This window comes from Artemia franciscana, chromosome 6, assembly GCF_032884065.1.
Source record: "Artemia franciscana chromosome 6, ASM3288406v1, whole genome shotgun sequence".
NCBI classification, from domain to species: Eukaryota; Metazoa; Arthropoda; class Branchiopoda; order Anostraca; family Artemiidae; genus Artemia; species Artemia franciscana.
In genome coordinates, this window is record NC_088868.1 from 5,849,028 (window position 1) to 5,872,647 (window position 23,620).

The following is a 23,620-nucleotide window of genomic DNA, read 5'->3' on the forward strand; positions in this document are numbered from 1 at the left end:
ATATTGCTTGTCTGCTTTTCAAGCTTTGCATCATAAGCTTAGCTTGATGAATATCATTGATATCTAACAGAGAAAATTTTTACTCTCAAAACCCTTCTGTCTTCAAAGTGCATGGTTTTTCAAAAAAAATTCACTCCAGAAAACTTCTTTTTCGGTAGTTGTATGTCTTTCTTTTGGGTCTAAATTAGACAGAAAGAAGCTAAGAACACATAAATGTCACAAAGAGGGTAAAAATGTTATTACCATTCCTTGTTTAGTCATCCATTTTTTTTTCTTTTTGTAGACACTATTTGGAGCCGAGAATTGCAATTTTGGAATCTTGCTTTCAGGGACAATGCTATAGTACTACCTATAGTGAAAAGCCATAAGGTTCTAATGCACAGTACTTTTTTTCCTAGATACACTTCAGATTCAAGAGGTGGTTGTAAAACATTTCGAGGGGGGAGGGGGTCATTCGGTTAAAAATTTGAGTTCTAAAATAAATGTTTAAGATCCAAAAGTTATTAAAGGGCTAACAGTCCCCCTTCCTTCTCACACCCTTTTCCCCCAAATGCATCCAATCAAATTTTGAGACACCCATTTTGTTCAAAATAATCAAAAGTCCAGAAAACTGTACCTTTAATTTTAGAAAAACTATGGCCCCTAGGGCAAGGGCTATAACTTAAGCAAGATACTCATTGTCAGCTCTGGTCGTATAAGCTACGGAGGAGGCTATTTGGATTGAATTTCAAGAGTTTTAGCTACATTTTTTGGTGCTGTGTGTTTTTCCCTCTTTAAACCCTTCCTCAAAACCCTTTGTTCATATATTAGGTTGATAATTGGGGAAAAGGAGACATGTTTGATTTTGAGTCTCCAAAAAGGATAAGGGCATAAAGGTTGAAAAAATGTTGAGGGGAATGTAAAAAAAGAAAACACACTATATGCAGGCATCCCTGTAGTCATAGCAATTGGAACTTCGTCCAGTTTGAACAAAATTATTTATAATTTCAAATTTTTCTCAGTGTTGAGCAGAGAGAGCACCTAAATAGGGTAAGGAGTGGAGCTAGTTGCCCTTCGAAATTTTAATTTCAAAACCTCAGCTGTTCCTAAGATAATGCAAGTATCTGCTTTTGACACATGCAAGTTCAAAGTGTTTCTTGACTGTGTTCGGCATCTCTATTACAATTCCTGAAAGTTTACTTTAAAACTCTAAGCCTTTTCGGAGAACCAGGATCCAACATAACCTCTTAGCCCTATAAAAAATCTTCATATGTTATTCATGGGCCGCTTGCATAGCTTTCAGCCCTTGCCGGGGGTTTCAAGGGTCAGGTGGCAACCCGAGAGGCTTGGTTACTTGACCTTTGCACCATTTTGAACAATATGACCAACTCAAAATTTTCATTGAATGCATTTTGAAATATAGGCACGAGAGGGCCTATATTTCAAGGGTGATCAAGTTGCCACTTGATCACCCTTGACTCTTACAGAGGATAACAGCGCTTTTGATTTACATTTCATTAGGCCTTCATTTTCCCCATTAAGTAATCTTATACATTACTATTGGGCAACTTGCATAGCTTACCACCCTTAAATTGAAAAGTAAGGTTGGATTTACCACCCCAGAAGTATAGTTATTTGACCTTTGGACTATTTTGAACAATATGGCTAGCTCAATTGTGTATTGAACACTTTTGAGAATAAAGATACGGGAGGGGAATGCTTGCCCTCTAATCACCTTTGACTCTTACGAAGGGCACTAGAACTTTTGAGTTACACTGAATATTACTTCCTCTTTTGCAATAAAAACCTTATACGTTTGTATTGGGACACTTGCATAGCCTACGACCCTTACCCTGGGGGGCAAAGATGGATTGGTAGCCCCAGAGGCGTAGTTACTTGACTTTTGGACAATATGGCCAATTCAACATTTTTACTGAATGCCTTTGGGAGCAAAGGTGCTTAAGGAAAATGGTTGCCCACTAATCACCTTTGATTCTTACAAAGGGCACTAAAACTTATAATTTACACTTGAATTAGCCCCCTCCAAAATTTATACGGCTACCCCTTCCATATAAAGTGCCTCTTAGAAAAAAAGTAAACAGTAATAATAATTTGAAGCCTTATGGCCTTTTACTAACGGCAACGCTATAGGGTTACCTCTGATTGCTTTAAAAAAGCATATACATCGAAAAGAATACTATCGTTATAACATTGTGATATTTGTATGCATTAATATATAACGAGTCAGTTGTGAGTCAATTGTGATACTGCTTGTTCAGGATGTAAACTCTCGTTGATAGAAGAGCCTTACACAGTGTGGAACCCTGCTGTGACTAAAATTGGCCCAGGATTGCAACAAGTCTTCCTTTATGCTGGGGATCTCAGGGACATATCGCTGTTTGGCTCCTAGCTGGCTTAAGTGTTTTGTTTAGACTTGGGCAGTTTGGTTGGTTCCCATACTGCACTGGTTCTGGGACCGTTGTTTTTCCTGAGACTCTAAGAATTTCAATGATTTAAAGAATTAAAAAATGCAAATTGGAAAGTTACACCTTTGAAAAACTTCTTCCACATCAACATTTCTACTGACGAATTCAGACACCTCGAACTAGATCTGTGAGAAGTTTTGGAGACTCGTGTCCCGAGGGTTAGAAAAAACGGTTATTACGTGATATATAATTCGTTCACTTAGGCAGGAAGGACGGTGTGCATAGGCAGAGATTAGGACCCAAGATCATTCAGTAAACTTCAATTCTAATTTAAGTTAGGAAGGTATTGATAATAGAACTCTTGTTTCCCGTTTTATGACTAAATAGTCCAGGGTATCAATCCAAGTAATATATGCCCCTGTGGGACCGATTGATGGAGATGGTAGTTACTCAGATGAATTTTACTTACAGCTACATGAACAAATAGACAGGATCCCAGGCAGAAGCATCGTATTTTTACAAGGGGTTTTTAGTGTCCAGGTCAATAAAAATAGGGGTAGATGGTAGTCTGGTCTAGTTTCTGACTCGCCCCTCCTAGTTTCTTGATTAAAAAAATTTAATCAAGAAAAAGGGTGACAATTGGAAAGAACAGGAGGTTAAGTGGCCTGCTGGTCTCCCCCTCCCCTAGATTTTGTAATATAATTTATTTGGCATTTTCATTGGAAAAATACTTTTTATCTATTCATTGACAAAATAAATAAATGCCCCACTCTCCCTAGAAGTTAAAATACAATTTGCCTCCTCCACAGTATTTTTAAGTCAATTGGAAACCAAAGGTGAGTTTTGAGGAGTGGATTTCATTAATGATTCTTTAATAGTAGAGGCCGAATATGAGCCTGATTCCTTATAAGAGGACTAATTTGGTAATAGAAACGAGAGACCTGGGGTCTCTCGTTCTATTAGGGACCCAATCAATGATTTCAAGAAGTTATAATTTGAATTCATTACATAAATTTATATTGCAGGAACTCCGATAGAGATAGAATGTGTCTTTTGTGGTTATGATATCTTGTGCAGGTTCCGCATTTAGCCGGAAATTTGAGGTATTTATTTCCAAAGTAAAGCATTAGCAGATAAGGATTAAGCAACAGGTTATTACCTATAGGTTAGACTTGGATTTTTATAAAGGAAGCTCTTTAATTACTCTGTCAACGGGGTTATTTCTGTGTTCTATTTTCTTCTGTCAGATCAGTTACTTATATTGTCAGTAGTGCAGCTTGGAACAAAACAGTCCAAACTCCTGACTTCAATTCTTGTGAATTATTGTTAGCAGCTCCTGCATGTGACTGGTCTTTCCCCATCAAGGTTCCAACCTACACTTCATAAGATATACAAAGCACACGCCACCTGGTGCTCACCGGTACCAGATAAGGAATAGCGACAGCCAAACAGTTCCATAGGACAGCTCCAATCGCCATTGCAACAACTAGTCACTATATTAACTGCGGGTCACTATTGAAACTATTTAGACCTAAAACACGCATCTCTAGTGCTCAATGTTTTATTTTATTTTTTTGCACCCTCTACTTCTAGTTCCTTTACTTTTCTATGCTATTTTTATATTTTTCAAAATTTGTTTTTCTAACCGTTTTTTTTTTAAGTCGCAACAAAACAGTTACATAATAAGGCAAGGCTAATAATCAGTTAGAATAAAGGGTCATCATTTATGCTGTAGTGAACACCATAAGTATTTTAGACAATGTGGTTTTTGTTGTTCAAAACGTTACCAACGAAAAGAATAAAAATCACGCCAACAATCAAAATTACAAGAACAATATTCCTTTATTACGTTTATGGCTTTCAATTCACTTTTACTAAATGAGAAGGAAACTATTTTTGTCCAATCTTTTTCTTTCAAATCTATATAATTCAAATATTTCACAAATTGAACATTTTTATTATATGTATACACATGGGTGACAGGAGGGGGGCAAGGGGGCAGTTCCCTTCTCCTAGAAATTCAAATTTACACTATAAATGGCTGAAAAACCATATGGTTTAAAAAGCAGTCGAAAAAAGGTAGATAGCTAAAAAAGCAGTTGTTTAAAAGTAGATGGTTGAAAAAGCGGTTGAAAAAAAGTAGATAGGTAAAAAGTGGTTACTTAAAAATAGATGGTTGAAAAAGCGGTTGAAAAAAAGGTACATAGCTAAAAAAGCAGTTGTTTCAAAGTAGATGGTTGAAAAAGCGGTTGAAAAAAGGTAGATAGCTAAAAAAGCAGTTGTTTAAAAGTAGATGGTTGAAAAAGCGGTTGAAAAAAAGTAGATAGGTAAAAAGTGGTTACTTAAAAATAGATGGTTGAAAAAGCGGTTGAAAAAAAGGTACATAGCTAAAAAAGCAGTTGTTTCAAAGTAGATGGTTGAAAGAGCGGTTGCAAAAAGATGGATACCTAAAAAAGCATTTGTTTAAAAGCAGATGGTTGAAAAAGCGGTTAAAAAAAGGTAGATAGCTAAAACACAGTTGTTTAAGAGTAGATGGTTGAAAAAAACGGTTGAAAAAATCTAGATAGCTAAAAAAGCAGTTGTTTAAAAGTAGATGGTTTAGAAAGCTGGATATAAACAGTTGGAATGACAGAATAAAAGTCAAACAAGAAGACATTATCCATAATGCCTTGGAAAGATTTATGTCTAATCCAAGAAGATTAAGGCTGAAGCTTGTTAATGATTAAATATATAAAAAAAATAGTTTTTTTAACTGAATGTAATGAGCGAAATTAAAACTTAAAACGAACAGAAATCACTCCGCGTATGAAAGGGGCTGTTCCCTTCTCAACGCCCCGCTCTTTACACTAAATTTTGACTCTTTCTCTCAATTCTACTTTATTAAACAGTAAAAACCTTTTGCGTAAAGAGTGGGGCGTTGAGAAGGGAACAGTCCCTTTCATACACGGAGTAATTTCTGTTCGTTGTAAGTTTTAATGTCGCTCCTTACACTCAGTTAAAAAAAAACTTTTTTTTATTTAATTTCTGAACGTTTTTGAATTAATGCATGTTTGATTTTGGCTCCCCGCACATAAATTATTAAAGTGAAATTTGCATATTAATCCTTGTTTTGGCTAAATGGCTTTCACTTAGTTTTGAGACGACGATTTTGAGAAATAAGGGATGGGGAAGGAAGCCTAGTTGCCCTCCAATTTTTGGCTACTTAAAAGGGCAACTAGAACTTTTAATTTTTAACGAACGTTTTTATTAGTAAAAAGTATATGTAACCAAAGAATTAACTTACGTAACAAACAAATATATTCTTATATTTTTATTCTGTATATGAGGGATTTCGTCCCCTCGTTAATACCTCGCTCTTTACACTAAAGCTTAAGTTTATAGAATAGAATAGAATAGGTTTTATTTGCACAATCTCTCGTAGTCATAAAACTAAATGGCGCTTGTGCTTACAAAAAAGAAAAAAGGATTAAATCAAACGACAAAAAAAAAAAAAAATCAGAAGACAAATAGTTTAAAATCAACAATTGTTATACTTTGATACAAAGAAAGGGATGAATGAGTTGGAAAAACGATTTGTGCGTGAAGGAGGTGCTGCTAATCTGTCAAATTTCTTCAACCTAGTACTTCGATGTTTCACTAAAACTGGTGGTAGTATCGATCTGTATTTATCACTTCTGAGAAGATATTGGCCAAATTCAAGGATCAAACTGAGACGACGCTCTTGAAGAGAGGGAATTTGTAAAGTGGATAATGCTAACTTATATTCGGTAAAAGCATCGCACAATATTACTTTGACTGCTCTTTTTTTTATTGACTCAAGCTGGTCACTTAGGTAAACAGTGTTATTGACTTGTGGGCCCCATACGGGACATGCATACTCTAAAATTGGTCGAATGTAAGTAAGATAGGCTATCCTTAGTTGTGTCACTGAAAAACCAAATCGACGCATTAGTATAAGTGTCCACATCGCACTATTTGCCTTTTTGATCCTTTTTGATAATTGTATCGACATGGAGGCTGAAAGAGCAGTCGATGCTAAACTTGACACCAAGCACTACTGCCGAAGATTCACTAGGATAAGGAGGAGGAGGGCACACAAAGTCTCTCTTCAGGGGATTAAAGCGAAGGATTTTAGTATTTCCTTCGTTGATTTGGAGGCTGTTCGCAGTACATTCATCTTTGAAGTTTTTGATTATTTCGTTACAGAATTGGGGGACAGCTTCAGACTTCTCAACAATGTACTTCAGTAGGACTGACAAGTCGTCTACATACTTAAATCTTTCTTCATAGCCGGAAAGGATGAAATTTATCACTGCCAAAAACAGTAGACTAGCGAGCTTAGTACCTTGTGGGGCTCCGCATGTAAGCTCGACCCATTCGGAGTCGGTATCTCCTGGGAAAAGACTGTAAACGCACTGATAGTGGGCTTGTAAAAAATTGATCACTAAAAGGAGAATATGTTTTTGCGCACCCATGGTGCGTAGATTTGTGATAGCAACGGAATGGCGAATAAGATCAAAAGCCTTTCGGTAGTCTACGAGGAGAAGGTCGACTATAGCACTTCCTCGGTCGAGCCACTCGACAATGAGATGGTACATCCGTACTAAATAAACAGTTGTGCTGCTGCCTCTTAAGCATCCATACTGATACGGGTCTAGATGTGCAGAGACCTGTGACATAAGTTTGCGGTAAATAAACGTTTCTGCAACTTTAGAAAGGTTCGGAGTTATTGATATAGGCCGGAGTTGATCACAAGATTTTGGACACCTTACTTTTGGAATAACGCGGACATATGCTCTTTTCCAAGCACTAGGGAATACTTGCTGAAGGAAACAATGGTTGATTATAGAAGAGAGTGGCTTAGCAAGAAAAATGGCGAATTCACGTAACAGCTTTACTGGAAGCTCACCTGGGTAGGACGCACAGTTCGCTTTCAGTCTTAGGAGTTCCTTATAAACAGTGAATTCAGAGACCTCACATACGTCCTCAATCTCTGCACCAGCAATGATAGTATCAATTTCTGATTTGGTGATTGATGGAAATGAGGTACAAATGTCAGCAAAAAAAGAATTGACTTCATTAGCTGAGGTTAAGGTACCGTCCTCTTTGAGGAGCCTTAGATCTCTGAGTGTTGTCTTACCGGTAAGTCTTTTTACTGAGGAATGCCATTTGTGGGGGTCTATTGTGAGTAAGGGAGTAATTTTATCCCTCACATACTGCCTCTTGGCACGCTTGTTTAATTTAACAATATGATTACGCAACTTGGCTGAAGCTAAGGTATCACCAGCGATATGAAGGCGACAACGGGTTTTTATTAAATTCTTTAGATCATTGGTTATCCACGGTTTATCAGTGTCACTCACAGTAATGACTTTTACGGGAAAACAAGTCTGAAATTGCTCCTGAAGCAGAGTATTCAGCTTATTGACTTTAATATTAATATCCTTTTCAGAGCAAATGTCCTCAAACTGATAATTACCGATCCAGCGACCAAATGTAGATATCGAGTCCTCAGTAAGTGGTCGCACCGTATACTTGACTCGTTTTGGCTTCGGAAGTGCCGAACTTGCTTCCCAGAAGATTATAAAGTGATCAGAATTCAGAAGGGGTCCTAGGGATCTCGGTGCGTAATAAAAGTCTGTCAAGTTTGTAAAAATCAAGTCCAGTATGCTGCCACTTTGATGGGTAGGTATTGTAACGGCTTGTCGCAAATCTAAAATATTTGAAACCCATTGCCTATTAGTTTGATTGAAGTCTCCGGCAATAACAAAGCCAGGAGAGACATGCTTGCGGCGCATTTTGTCTACGAAAAACTGAATGTGTTCAATCAAGTCTTTCCTGTTTTTAGCACTTTCAGGATAATAGACCGAAGCAACAATTAAACATGAAAATCTTTTTGATAAACGTGCAGGTTTGCATTCGGTCCATAATATTTCGTGGTCGGAGTCAAAAGGCTCACTTAACAGCCTTGAGGATAGGTCATTACGAACATAAAGTCCAACGCCTCCTCCTCGACGATTCAAGCCACGATCGTGACGCGCATTAAAGTAGCTTGCGTAACCTTTGATGCGCGCCGATTCGTCAGAAGTGTCCCAACATTCGCTTATTATTATTATTGAGGCGTTGTTCTGCCTGGCAATAACTTCAAGTGCATCAGTTTTGTTGTTCAAAGATCTAGCGTTACACACAAGTATATTTGGCAACTTACTTTTAGCTAAAGGACGTTCGGGCTTAAGAACGGGCGGGCTATCCTGGAAGGGGCACACGGGAGTTTCGTCAAATCTCTTCAGACTCGGTATTTTAGGTGCTCTGGATATCTTGATTTTCACCAGGTTTCGCTCAAATACTTGTTTTGGCGAAGAACAATAGTCACGGCTTGTCACTAGTACCGAAATAGCACACCCCGTACGCCTTCTCCTTTCATTTTTCCCTGCCCGACATCCACGTTTCTTTCCTGTCGGATTGTTTCCATTGGTGGACGATGCGCCACCTGTGACTTCTCGCAGTAAGTGCAATGCAGTTAGCGTAGTCAAGATAGATGGCGCCAAAAAGGTAGAATGGAAATTCCTTTTCATTGAATTTCTCTTCCCCCGTGACATATTCCTCCAGGAAAGATCCTTCCACATAGTCCCCTCATGTAAACCCCCCCCCCCAAAACAAAAAAAAACTCCTGAAAACGTCTATACACTTCCCGATAACCATTACTGTATGTAAACACTGGTCAAAGTTAGTAACTTGCAGCCCCTCCTCCGAGAACTGTGGGGGAGTAAGTCATCCCAAAAGACATAGATATTATGCTTTTCGACTATGCTGAACAAAACTGCTATCCCAAAATTTTGATCTGTTGAATTTGGGGAAAAAATAAGCGTGTGGGGGCCTAGGTGCCCTCCAATTATTTGGTCACTTAAAAAAGGCACTAGAACTCTTCATTTCCGTTAGAATGAGCTCTCTTGCGACAGTCTAGGACCACATGGTGGAGACGATGACCCCTGGGAAAAAAAGAAGCAAAAAAAAACAACAAAAAAACAAATAACACGCACCCGTGATCTAGCTTCTGGCAAAAAATACGAAATTCCACATTTTTGTAGATAGGAGCTTGAAATCTTTGCAATAGGGTTTTCTGATACGCTAAATGCGATGATGTGATTTTTGTTAAGATTCCATGACTTTTAGGGGGTGTTTCCTCCTATTTTTCAAAATAAGGCAAATCTTCTCAGGCTCGTAACTTTTGATGACAAAGACTAAATTTGATGAAACTTGTATATTTAAAATCAACATAAGAATCCAATTCTCTTGATGTAACTATTGTTATAAAAATTCTGTTTTTTAGAGTTTCGTTTACTATTGAGCCAGGTCGCTCCTTACTACAGTTCGTTACCGCGAACTGTTTGATTACTCTGTATATGAAAGGGGCTGTTCCCTCCTCAACACCCCGCTCTTTACGCTAAAGTTTGACTCTTTCTCTCAACCCCACTTTTTAAAACAGTAAAAAACTTTAGCGTAAAGAGTGGGGCGTTGAGGAGGGAACAGCCCCTTTCATATACGGAGTGATTTCTGTTCGTTTTAAGTTTTAATGTCGCTCCTTTCTTTCAGTTTAAAAAAAAACTGTTTTTTTATATTTAGTTTCTGAACGTTTTTGAATTAACGCATGTTTTGACTTTGGCTCTCTGCACATGAATAATTAAAAGGAAATTTGCAGGTTACTTTATTTTTTGGCTAAATGACCTAATCATAGTTATAGAAAATTGACTATAGACCCAGGTAATCATATATATATAGTATATATGATTGAAAATTGAAGGTTCTACTCTCCTGTTTAAGGTAAAGGCAACGCTAGACCTGGGCCTATAGTAAAGAGCCATAAAACCTTATATTTTTTAGTTTGTTTTTTTCTCAGAGACACTTCATATGAAAGGGGTGGTCGTATAAAATTTAGAAGGGGCTCATTCGATCGCAGATTTAAAATTATAATGTTATTTTTAAGATTCAGAAGTAATCCTGAGGGCAACCAGCCCCCAATGCCGTTTTTGCCAAACCTATCCGATCAAAATTTTGAGATAACAATCTTATTCATGAAAGTCAAATAACTATGCTTCCAGGGATGACCAAATCCCCATAGCTCCTGGGGGTACTATTTTACTCTATGTAAGGTGTCCATTGTCTACATATAAGGTTGATTATCGACAGGACAGTATTCTGGATTTTTTTTTCGAGGCACAGGGGGTGTACAAAAACTTTAAAAAACGCATCTAAAATTTGTTTATATTAATTTTTCTTACGTTATTAAGAGTCTTAGAATCATTCTCGGATGAAAGGGTGGTGGTGATGATTCAAGCCCCTCCCCCCCTCTGGGTATGACCTTGATTATTGAAAAAAGGAAGCGTGTTTGATTTTGAGTCTCAAAAAGAGCATAAAAAGGTACCCTTAGAGTATAAAGTTAAAACCCTTAGATTATAAAGATATAAAAAGGCTAAGATCGTAAAACCCTTAGAAAATGTTGAGGGAAATGTCAAAGAAATCAAAACACATTATATGCAGAAGGGCCCTCAAAAGGGCGCAATAGCAATATCTAAGGATTGGCTAAGTGTCTTATGCTGGAACTTAAAATCATATTGAGAGGAAAGCAAAAAAAGGAACGGATAGCCCCTGTGTAAAAAAAAAGATTTAAAACCATATAATTTGTTCCTAATAGCATGAAGGGTTTATCATTGGGAAACACAGCCTGAATTACGTTGGTCAATGCTAGGATATGGGACATACTTCCTTCCCCCTTCCAGCACCAATAATAAAGGTTTAGACTAAAAATCCAAGTGGAAACCAAGAAGGAACAGACAACAAGTCTCAAAAACCCATTCAATTTTTATCTCATGGCTTAAAGTGGCTTTGAAAAAAAGGCCATTGAAATTTACTGCTTTAGATATCTTACCCCCCCCCCTCGACAAAGACTTACCGGTCCTCATTAATAATACATCATTGTATTATTAAGCAAATCACTTTAGCTATGCAAAACATTAAAATCAACTCCAGAAACATTTTACTGCATTAAGAAAGGAGATGTCCCCCTTCAGCAACTTTCTGGAAATTACCCGTTGGGTAATTTTCTACAGAGGAAGTTTCCGGGGGGGAGTTTCTGAGGAGGAATTTTCCAAGGGGAATTTCCTGCGGGTTAACTCCGGCTCTCCTTTTTAAGGATCTTGCTAGCCCCATTTTCCCCTAAATGTATCGATCAAGATCTTGAGATACCCATTTTGCTCAAAACAGTCCAAACCTTAAATAACCATGCCTCTGGGGTTGCCAATCTTCCTTCCCTAATCTCCGGGGTCTGTGCTGTATAATACACTTGTTGCCCACTGTGAAAGCATAAGGTTCTCATGTAAAGTGTGGTCGTATAAAGTTTTGAGGGGGCTAATTCGATTGGAAACTAAAGCTTAAGTACCTTTTTAGAGTTAAAAGTGATTGGGGGGCAACCACCCTTCCTCCTCACCCTTTTCCCCAAATGTATCCTATCAAAATTTTTAGATACCTATTTTTTTCGAAATAGTCCAAAAGTCAAATAACAAAACCTCCTGGGTTGACAAACCCCGTTCCTTGGATCAGGGGCTGTAAGGTATGCAAGTTGCCCATTGCAGACATATAAGATTTTATATTAAGAAGAAAGGGCATGTTTGATTCTAGGTAGGTAGGTAGGTAGGTAAGTTTTATTTTATCCACAATACAAACATCAATAAAAATGACAACTCTAATAAATTATTGCAGAAAAAAGAAAGTCCTAAAGACTTGTGCTGCAATTTCATATTATAATTTGTATCTTATAAATAAATATCTAAACATAACATCTGATGATTAACCACCTCGCCTATCTTATATATAAAAAACAACAACACATACACATGAACAAAATGCAACAAAATAATCCTATTAAATATTATTTACCGGTATTCAACCCCAACCCCACACCAAGAAACTGCAAAAAAAGACATCAAAAACCTCCTGCTTTCTAAATCTATTACTTAAATAAAATGTTTTCAATTTATTTTTAAACCCATATAAAATGACAGACTCCCTGATGTCAGACGGCAGACTATTCCAAGCAGAAGGCCCCAGATTACGAACCACATATGATGATCTGAATGTTTTACTTTTTTCATGGCTTAAAAGTTGTGAATTTCTTGTATCATAATTATGGTACTCCTGATTCATGGAAAAATAATCATGAAAATACTCAGGGCATATATGTTTCATGCTCTGGAACACAAAAATTGATGCCTGGTAGTCACGAATCTGACCAACATTTAAAACATTACACTGGGAAAAGCTAGCAATAGTTTTGGATTAAATCTGCTCTTTTATGTCCGAAATCAATCGAATACTTTTATTTTGTAAAATCTGGATCCTTTTATAATTAGAAAAGAAATTGCTAGCCCAATGAACACAGCCATAATCTATATAAGGATGAACAAGGGAAAAATAAATGATTTTTAAAATCTTGAATGGATTTTTTTTTTTACACGTCTCAAAATTCCTAGACCCCTAGCCATTTTCGCACCAATAACACTCACCAATTGCACCAATAGCCATTTTCGCACACAATAACTAATAATACTACAATGCTTTTTCCAACTATTATTATTATCTAAATAAAAACCCAAAGTCCTAATTTTAAAAACTTGTTTAATGGATAAATGTCCAAAAAAATGTTATTATTATTATTAAGTAACCTACCTGCTCTACTAAAGATAATGTAATTTGGCTTAGATGCGTTAACTGCTATGGAAGTACCTACTGTAAAACTGCGCAAACGTTCAAGTGCTAAATTAGCCTTATGTGCAACCTGCACCAAACAACTACCAATTACTGTTATCGCAGTTTCGTCCGCGAAAGAGGTCAGCACTTTAACTCCAACATAGGAGGCCAACGAAATAACATAAATAAGATAAACTAGAGGTCCCAGCACGGAACCTTGAGGCACTCCACACTTAACACCGAACTTTCTCCTTAATATATCTGATAAAGCAACTTTGATAGTCCGGCCATGCAAATACGATGAAAACCACTTTACACTTGCAACTCACTGTCAAGTTTGTTAATTATATCAACTACATCTTCCTGTGAAGTAGTTAAATGACAATTCCAGTGGAGAATCTGGAATCCGGACAGCATAACGAGTGCACTCACATCATCTACTGCAACATATTTACTAAGCCTTGCAGGCTGTTTATCCAAAAATTCCGACCGGCTACCAACATCACTCGACAAAATATTATCCAACGAAAAGCGATTATTTTCTAACCGTAGTAATCACGAAAACATTCATAAATAAATTACCCTACTTCCTATTAAAGAACTATTACTAGGAAAGAATGTAAATACTGAAGTGCAAATTTGTAACTACTATAACGAAAAAAAACATTCAGATTAGATGTCGTCACAACTCCACAGTCGGCGTGGCCGAGTGTCAGTTCCAGATCGAGCGAAAATACGGCCGTGATCGGACCATACGTTGTGGTTACCTAACCTATCACGAGCCAGTTGTAGTATTTCTCGTCGCTTCTTAGTTAAACTTTCTGACACAAATATACCAGATTTGGCCAGTTTGCTCTTAGCAACAAATACCTTTCTAGCCACATCCTTAGACGAAAACTGGGCGAGTGCCGGGGCAATTATATCAGACCGTGTAGGATTTGCTGGAAGGGTAAATCTATACACTTTAGTTAGTTCCGAAACAGTAACCTGTACGCCCATCTTGTCCGAGATAATACTATTAATACACGATTTTACATCAGCACCCGGAGCTTGTTTGACATCACTGAAAATATGTGAATCCAGCCTATCTTCGTCTAGTCTACTTTCAATCTTTTTCACTCGCTCTTCGAGGATCATAAAGCTTTTCTTAGCGATTTTAGTTGCTTTTCGATAAAATCAAATTTTGGCGAGTACTCGACCATCAAAGAATCATATACGTCGGATATAAAAGAGTCAGTCAAGTGCGGGAGTTGATTGTTTATGCGATCAGAAAGTTTACGTGAGATTTCTTCCCTGAGATTCGCTTTTACAGCTTCCAATTCTTGTTTGGTCTGAGTTAGTCTCATGCTCAGGTCAGAAGATTGGTTGCCTATATCAGGGCTTAGATTTGACGGATGATTTTTTGAAAGATGTCCTGGTTGGTCGGTGCTGTTAGAAACAGTGCCCTTGCACTTAGCACGATATTTTTCCAAGTATAGCTGGTAGATTTCTGGGTCATTGTCCATTTCGTAGAAAGCGAACTTGGCCTTGTTTGTAGTTTTTTGCAGTGCCTCTGTTCTCTTTAATTTGACGTCATGGAGGCTTTGGGAAGAGACTGTTTGAAAATCATGCGACCCGTAGCAGAAAACGGTGAATTTTGCTGGACCTGACGCTTGCTTGACTTCACCAACAATTTTAACTGGCCACAAGGGATAACCCTGAAACTTAGCAACCGCAACATCTCCGATTTTCCAAGACGACATTGTAAACCACTAATTAGAAACTCTAATTAACATGAGACAAACACTTACACGCAAGGGGGGATTTTTTACGACCCCCCAGCTTCAAATAGCACCAGATATTATCCAATTAGGTTTGCAGCAGGCTAATCCAAATCAATTTCCTGCATCCGATATGACACGAACAAATTATAACGCTGGTTAAACGAGTTTAGGTGTTTTCACTATGAATGGCGGATAGCAACTGAATTTATCTGGATCTAAAAAAAAAACATTAAATTCCTAAGGTGAAACTTTAAAGAAATGTTGAGAGAGAGGTCAAACTATTAAAACACACTGTCCTTGCTGATTGTGTAAAAGGAATATGAGCAATATCTAAAGAACGGCTGATGGAATTAGGCTGAAACTTATTGGGGCGTGTTGAGGGGACGTTGAAAAAGATTGGAAGAAAACTAGCCCCCTCACCACCCTCCTTGCTCTTTTTGTTTGTCCTGTCTCCTCATTAACAGTCAAAATTTTTTTAATAGTCATTTCATTCAAACTAGTCAAAAGGTCTAATGGCTATGCTTCCAAGGATGCCATGCCCCCCATAGTCCGGGACTAGGATTGTGGAATATGGGATTTGTTCATTGTTTACATACAGGGTTTATCATTAAGAAATGAGGAAAGTTTTGTATCTGGGTGTATCCAAAAACGCCAAAGGTATTAAGGTGAAAATTTGGAGAATGTTGAGGGATAACTTAAACTACATCAAAACGCACTATGTACATTTAGTTTTCGAAAATATGGATCTGCAATATCTTAAAAAGGGCTGACTGAATCAAGTAGAAAGTTCTAGAACATTTTGAGGGAGAGCGGGGTTTAAAGATATTAGAAAGGTTGCCAGCCCTCTCTTGGACCCTTTTTAGCTGTCCTCACTCAAAAATGGTTTCATCAAAATTTTGAAATAGCCAATGCGTTCAAACTAGCCTAAAACTCAAATAACTCTGCTATCAGGGACAACATATCACCCACATCTTTGGAGAGGAATGTCTTTGGGGATGACCTACACGGTGACGACCACAGTCCCTGTGGGAGGAGCTACAAGTTACAAACTTTGACCAGTGTTTACACATAGTAATGGTTATTGGGAAGTGTACAGACGTTTTTAGGGGGATTTTTTGGTTTGGGGGGGGGGTGTGAAGTTGATGGGGGGTTACCTGGGAGGATCTTTCCATGGAGTAATTTGTCATGGAAAACTGAAAGTATGGAACTGAAAGTATTAAAACTTAAAACTTACAGAAATTATTACGCATATGTGGGGGTTCACCTCCTCGTAATACCTCGCTCTTTACGCCAAAGTATTTGTTAGTAGTTTCAACTATTTATTTTACGGCCTTTGTAATTCAGGGGTCATTCTAAAGGAATTTGGACAGAATTTAAGCTTTACTGTAAAGAGCGAGCTATTGAGACGAGGGGGTGAACCCCTTCATATACGTAATAAAAACATATGAAAATAGAAGTTCGTTGCATAAGTTAATTCGTGAGCTACGTATATTTCTTACGAATGAAAACGTTCGTAAAAAATTTAAGGTTCTAGTTGCCTTTTAAGTAATCAAAAAATTGGATGGCAACTAGGCCTCCTCCCCCGCTCCATTTTTCTCAAAATCTTACGATTAAAATTATGACAAAGCCATTTAGTCAAAAAAAATAATATGGAAATTTTGATTTAATTAATTATTTGCGGAGAGCCAAAATCAAAATATGCATTAATTCAAAAACGTTCAGAAATTAAATAAAAAAACAAGTTTTCTTAGCTGAAAGTAAGGAGCGACATTAAAACTTAAAACGAACACAAGTTACTCCGTATATGGAAGGGGCTTTTCCTCCTCAACGCCCAGCTTTCATATTTAAGACTTCATAAGAAATATATATGATACATAAGATTTCATATATAAGATACATAAGATTTCATATATAAGATGTATAAGTTTTCATATATAAGATACATAAGATGTCATATATAAGATACATAAGATTTCAAATATAAGATACATAAGATTTCATATATAAGATACATAAGATTTCATATATAAGATACATAAGATTTCATATGTAAGATACATAAGATTTCATATATAAGATACATAAGATTTCATATATAAGATAAATAAGATTTCATATATAAGATACATATATTTTCATAAGAAAAGGAGCTTTCATATGCGGAGTAAATTTTTTTCGTTTTAAGTTTTAATGTTGCTCCTTACTTTCAGTTAAAAAAAAAACTTATTTTTTTATTTAATAACAATAAGGGCTTAACTGTCATGTCGATAAAAATATGTTTGACCCTACTTTTGGCCCTATTTTTATGTGCGGGGGGAGGGGTATAATACACCAAAAACTAAATTATTTTTGTATATCAGGGTTTTGTCGACCCAGTGCCTAACAGTTTCAGGTTTGAAGCCATAAAAAAATTGGCACTTTTTCAAGCCTTTTTTCACTTTTTCACCCTGTATTAAGATCTTTTTGGTCCAAACGCCATTGTCGGTTGAAACGTACAGCTATAAAAATCAAGTGGTATGGGAAAAAGATGGATTTTGCCCTTTTGGGGCATACTCGGGCCCCTGAACAAATAATTTGGTATTCTTCCTTTTGCGTTGGAATTGCCTTATCTCAATGACTTAAGAATCTAAGTTTCGAGTCAAACAGAAAATTTATATATATATATATATATATATATATATATATATATATATATATATATATATATATATATATATATATATATATATATATATATATATATATATATTATTTTCTTCTTGGACAATGAACTAACAGTTCGAACAGTTCGACAGTGATCGGGATAAAAAAAAATCGGCCCCTTTCTGTACCCCTAACACCTTCAACCTCCCAAGAAATTATGTGTTTTAATTTTTGAGCTTATCGGACAACTAAGATCAAAGATGCCCCCCTCTTATTTTCCTCTTTAAAATCTACTAATAAACGATTGGTAATTTCCATAATTTGACGCTCTTTCCTAGGTGCTCCAGGGGCTAGGTCATCAATATATGCACATTTATTGGAACGCTTGGTTATTTTGAGCAGAAGCGTTCTAATAAATATGTGACCTTATAACATAGGGAGCGGCTAATAGGCTCCGGGTAAGTTTAAAGTTTGGGGAAGGTAACTGGTCACTTCCAATAACTTGTAACTCTTCAAAAGGGTACAGAATCTTTAACATTTCCAATCGAATGAGCCATCTCTCGAGCTTGTCAGACTACCCACTCCGTAAGAAGTGTCCGAAAAGAAAATACATTGAAGGTACAAGGTTCTTTCCAATAGGCAATACCAGGGGTTCTCCTCTTATTTTCTAGTTGTGATCAATATATTTGATCAGTATGATCGATTAGAGTAATTTAATCAATATATTCTACTTTTTTCACGACTGATAAAGGTTTTCGGATACAAAACCAAAATATTTGAATATTTGCTAGTGTTTTTGATAAAAGTTTTTTCGGCGTTTACTTGGTTAATCAAAACTTCTGCCTATTTCTGTTCATTTTAGGGTGCAGCCTGAAATGAATGGTGCAGCCATTTTAGGGTGCAGCCACTGTGTAACAAAACATGTAATTTCTTTATAAGGTCTTCTATTTCATGGGTAGGACCGGCACCCCACCCTCATGTCTCTCCTAAAACTTGTCAGCCATGACGCTAAATCACTCAGACTTTCGTTTGTTCTAATATTGAATCTTTGCATTCAAGTTTTTGCCTCATCTGTTTTCAAATCTAATTATTTTTTGGCTTCCGTTCCATTTTCTAAGATACAGAAAGTCAAATTGAAAACTTTTTTATATCTTACAATGCGGGCAGTATATTTTATCATTACTTCTCTAAACTAAGTTTATTTCTTTTTACAAAATAACGTACTTAAATGTAAGATAAAACCTGTTACCCAACTAGAAAATACAGATAAAATTATTTCAAAACCCGCTGTGGTTTTTTAAAGGTATATATTGATATTCGATTGCAACTTTCTTCAATTGTAAATCAGATTAGTAACTGGAATACTATGAAGTTTGTGAGTGACCTTTGTTTAATCTTTCTCTCTTTTAAGCTCTCTTGGGTTTGTTCAAGGTTATATCTAGTCAAATTTGATAGTATTAGTAACACGGAACATATGATTGGGTTTTTGACAATAATTATACATTTTTAAAGATACGATACAAAAATTATTTTTTTGGGATATAAGTCCAAAGGCTTAAATTATTAGAAAAAATTGATCTATGAAAGGCTAGGTGGAATTTCGTTTCCTTTTTTTCCCAGAAGAAAGATCAAGGGTGCCCAAGTTTGATGCCTTTCACATTTCGTACTTTCTATATAACGTTACCATTTAAAAAGACACTTGTTATCATAACTATTTCTAAGAATAATTGCATTGCTGACTTCCAATTCAACTCCACTATTTTAAAATTTGCAAAATTTTATTGCAAAATATAAAAATGTATATTCAAGATGGTGTATTTAAAGAAAAAAACCAACGGCTTACATCTTCCCACTCCTGACCCCTTAAACATATTTTCCAGCCCAATCTTTTATTCATTAATACAAATAATGGCAGGAATAACGTGGGGTTTGTAATTGGCCTTTCTTTAATTTTTCTTCCTGTTAAGAGTCTGGTTGATTTTTTGGGGTTGTTGAAGATAAAATCTTGCAGAAGTCAGAGGTATCAACAACTTCTCCCCCGAAAATAAATTAGGTTTCAGACAATAATTCTATTTCTTTAAAGGCAAAGTAGGCAAAATTATTCTAGGATCAATTTTGAAACAAAAGTCAAATAATTACACCCTTTCCCCTGTTTTCTTAAGCAGTCGGGTATAAACTCATGTATAAATTCGAGTTATGATTTTGAGGACTAACTAATTTTACTGATTATTTATCAGTAACTCTTCTGAAAAATACAATGTTACAAAATGAAATTGTTCCAATAGTAAGTTCATTGACTGAGGCTTGTTGCAAGAAACTTTCATGAAAATACAAAATATGAATTAGGCCTAAAAATGTCTTTGACAAACCTGTACCTTTTGTTTGTTTTCTTACTCTGATTCAAGATAATTCAGTTTAGTTTTGCTAGGTCAGCCTACTTAAGGAATAATTATAAACTTTCATTCGGAAATAAAAGGAAATCCATATCGTTCAATACCCTTGATTTTGGTCCGTATTTTTGAACAACGGGCACCTAAACATTAGTGTGGCATAGCTACTCTTTATTCAAAACGCACCTGTGGTAGTTTAGCTCAGTGGCTCAGTATTGGAGTTTAAAACAGATTTCCATTGATCCCTTTTCCTGGTGGTGATATTTGTGCCGGTTTCAATTTAAGGATGGTTAAAGTTAATCCCTGTTACAGATAATCCTGTTCAGTCAAATTAGGATCCAACGTAAACTGCTAAAAAGCATTCCTTTTCTCGTAAGCAGAGTTCCATATGGCTTATGAACCTTTTGAGCATGGAGCCTGGGTAAAAACGCTTGTCTATCCCTTATATGAAAGTTCTTAGTTGTGACCGAAATTACATACTAAATAAATTGCACGATAAAAGCCACCCCTTTTTTTACTAATGTATTTAATGGGACCTGACAGATAAAAAAAAAAAATATATATATATTTCGCTAGTGTTATACTGATTTTTAGTTCAAACGGATCTCTTTAATTATTCCATAATATTTTTATCCCATTACTGAGAATACCCATCCACTTGACCAAAACTACTAGAAAATAATCCTTTCCTTAAATTCTGCAATCTAAGGCAAGCCCCCAAGAAGTGAAGCAGATCCTCACCCTTATCTCCAGACACGAGATACAGTAAGGAGCATCTATTACCTTTACTCTCCCTAGGTTCTTCTTCCTTTCTTCAACTGCTAGGAAAATACCTCTCCCTGACAAATATCACTTAATTTCTTCACTATTTAAACCCACTTTAAAATAAATACCATGTCCCCAAGCCTTCTTCCACCGGTAGTAAACTCCAAGGAACACTGAAGCTGCAACTTCACACTGCCATTTCTGAATCTCCTGGTCTTCCCAACACCCTTTACTAAATTTACTAAGCTTTCTTCGATTAGCCTATCCCCTTCCCTTCATTCAAAACCCATGGTAACCCAGAGCTATTTAAAATTGATCTCCCTTGGGAGCCCAAGAATTTTCTCTTCTATCCTGAAACAAGAATTTTCTTCTTTTCTGCTTCTCCAGATAACACCTTTACTAACCTATTATTTGGTAAGCCAATGGCCTTTTCCCAGTGTCCTATCATTCTAAAGTCTTTTTACCCTTAGTAAAAGCAATTCTTTATTGCCAAGCTATTTAATTCCCCACTTAGTCCTTAAAGTCTCCCAAAATATCTCAAATATAATCTCTCTATTTTTCTTCCCTTTTTATTCCCTAAAATTTCCTGCTGTATCACCTAGTACAACCTAGACATCTATAAATATAGATGTATATTTAAATTTTAAAAAAAATTCAAATGAAAGTAAGGACTGACAATTAGGGCTTTTAACGGACAAAAAATATTCCCTGTGTGAGAGGGATGTGTGAGAGGGTTTCTTGCTCCTTTCTTTTCAACACCTTGCTCTTTGCACTAAGGACTTTTTGTGATTTAAAAAAAAGCTAATTTTTCCATTGAAACGGCCCTTGTGTTTGAGCAGTCATTCTTAAAAGATTTTGACAAAAAGTCAAAATATAAAATAAAGAGTGAGGGATTGAGAAGGGGGCAGCGCTTTCACATACGGAATAGTTTCTCTTCATTTGAGGTTTTAATATCGTTCTTTGCATTAATTTGAAAAAAAACCTATTTTTTCTTCTTTAAATTCTGCTGGTTCTCAATACAATGCGTACCCAGGGTCACCAGAATACCTGGAGCACATACAGATGCATGTGCATGCAGTACATATGCACAAACATGTCCATGTTTGTACATTTGTATGTGCATGCTAATGTGAACACCCGCTCCCAAAATCGACTATATTTTTCTGAAGGTACAAAGAGAATACCCAACAAAATTTACAAGCAAGAAAAAGATTTACATTTGTAGGATTCCTATTTACAAAAAAAGCTTAAACCCTACCAAAAAAGCAAGAGTTTTTGATGAAAATCACCCCGATCGAATTCAGCATATCAGAAAACACTATTGAAGAGGTGTCAAATCCTGTCAATAATAATTTGAAAACACATTTTTTTTTAGAAGGAAGATTACGGAAGAAAACTCTGGAAAGAATACTGAAAGTTTCATCGTTATCTTAAGTATCTAAATAGATTGTGCCAATGTAATACGCCTAGGTAATAGAATTTTTGGGTCGAGTGGAGGAAATCCTAAAGGGTTCATATAACTTTACAACCCTCAAATATCAAAATAGAATTCGCCTAAATAGAGTTTTCTACATTTTTTTTTTCTATGCGATTTATCAGTATTCATGTTTCGTAATAACCCCACGCCAACGTATAATCAACTGCACATGATCTATATGGCCCAAAGATATCTCTTGATTTTGTTTTGGGGTAAATAATTAGGTTACGATTTAATCACTAGGCAAAATTGGAGTATTCAGTCAAAATATCAAATCAACAGCAGTTTTGAGCCGTAATGTTTAATAATATTTTTGCTACAGAGCATTGAGGAAGGAGAATGAGACTTTTTTTTATGGATTGAAATCTGGGTTTCATCTTCTATTGGATTGTAGCTACTCTGGATCTCCACCTTTATATATCCTTATACATATACATATACTTTTGATGTTTACATACATATACATATATTTTTTGATGTTTTGTGTACGAGTTTGTTATAAGTATTTTTGCAACAGAGCTTTTGGGAAGGGGAAGGGGACTTATATTTATACGGATTGAAATCTGGGTTTCATCTTCTATTGGATTAAAGCTACCCTGGCTCTCCACCTTTCTATATCCTTGTGCATATAAATATCTTAACTTACTAATTTATCAGAACAATCTTTTCATGTTTCACTTTGTTACATTATTTTTGCTTAAATAAATGCACATCATTATTAAAGAATCTAAACACTGAAGAAAATAGTTATATAAATTTTGATTAGCGTTGAGGAACGGACAGATTTAATGTCGCTCCCTACTTTTAGTTAAAAAACCGGGTTTTTCCTTTTGTTTAAATCATTTAACAGACTGTTAAGTGAATATTTTGTTGCAGGTATTCGCAATTATTTCCGCATTGGTGTTTGTTTCGGCAGTATTGGCTAAGCCATCACCTGAAGCTTTCGATTATTCCGAATATGCGGGGTTTAAATAAAGAAAAAACAAGAAGCAAACAAGGACGCCGCATATCGAAAATATCATTGATATTTGTAGCGAATCTTTGTTAAAGTTTTCAAACTCTACTTGCATGGATTATTTCATTAATTTCTGATGTGCTGTTTGGCTTATTCTATTCTTCTAATTTCAATAAACTAACTTTTGGCTAATATTTTGCAGTTGATTTAGCGCGATATAGTTTAGCAATGGACACTAGCTTCTACATTCTTAAAATTATCTCTTTAGTATATACCTTTATAAAAGGAGTTAAAAATCCTTTCTTCCTCCGTATTTCCCTGGATTTACTATCTCGGCAATAAGCCAGTGGACATAAGTTTGTTTCACAAAAAATTGAATTTCAACTCATTTTCTTTTCCACCCCAAAGAAAAAATGACACTGACTATAACTGACAATACACAATCAAAAGTGAAAGAAAAATAGTTTATGTCAAAAAGT

General features: G+C 36.0%; 1 protein-coding gene and 1 long non-coding RNA gene across 2 annotated transcripts; one reads left to right on the forward strand and one right to left on the reverse strand.

Annotated features, from left to right (window-relative positions):
- Nucleotides 1-2,407: 2,407 nt before the first annotated feature.
- LOC136028472 (uncharacterized) lies at nt 2,408-9,004 on the reverse strand. Its single transcript, XM_065706313.1, has 2 exons — nt 6,877-9,004; nt 2,408-2,475 (listed from the first exon to the last, which is right to left on the reverse strand). The coding sequence occupies exons 1-2, from the start codon at nt 9,002-9,004 to the stop codon at nt 2,408-2,410; spliced, it is 2,196 nt and encodes a 731-aa protein (XP_065562385.1).
- Nucleotides 9,005-18,724: 9,720 nt separating this feature from the next.
- On the forward strand, nt 18,725-23,333 carry LOC136027957 (uncharacterized). The gene is made up of 2 exons (XR_010617706.1): nt 18,725-18,929; nt 23,063-23,333. It is a non-coding gene; the product is annotated as an uncharacterized LOC136027957 (long non-coding RNA).
- The last annotated feature ends 287 nt before the right edge of the window (nt 23,334-23,620 follow it).

What these genes read in the sequence shown, in the direction of transcription:
- LOC136028472 (XM_065706313.1), bottom strand. Translation starts at nt 9,004, where the DNA reads ATGTCACGGGGGAAGAGAAATTCAATGAAAAGGAATTTCCATTCTACC. An exon ending in CACAAATCTACGCACCATGG is followed by an intron (nt 2,476 to 6,876) that starts GTGCGCAAAAAC and finishes TGAAATTCTTAG; the next exon opens with AGTCTCAGGAAAAACAACGG.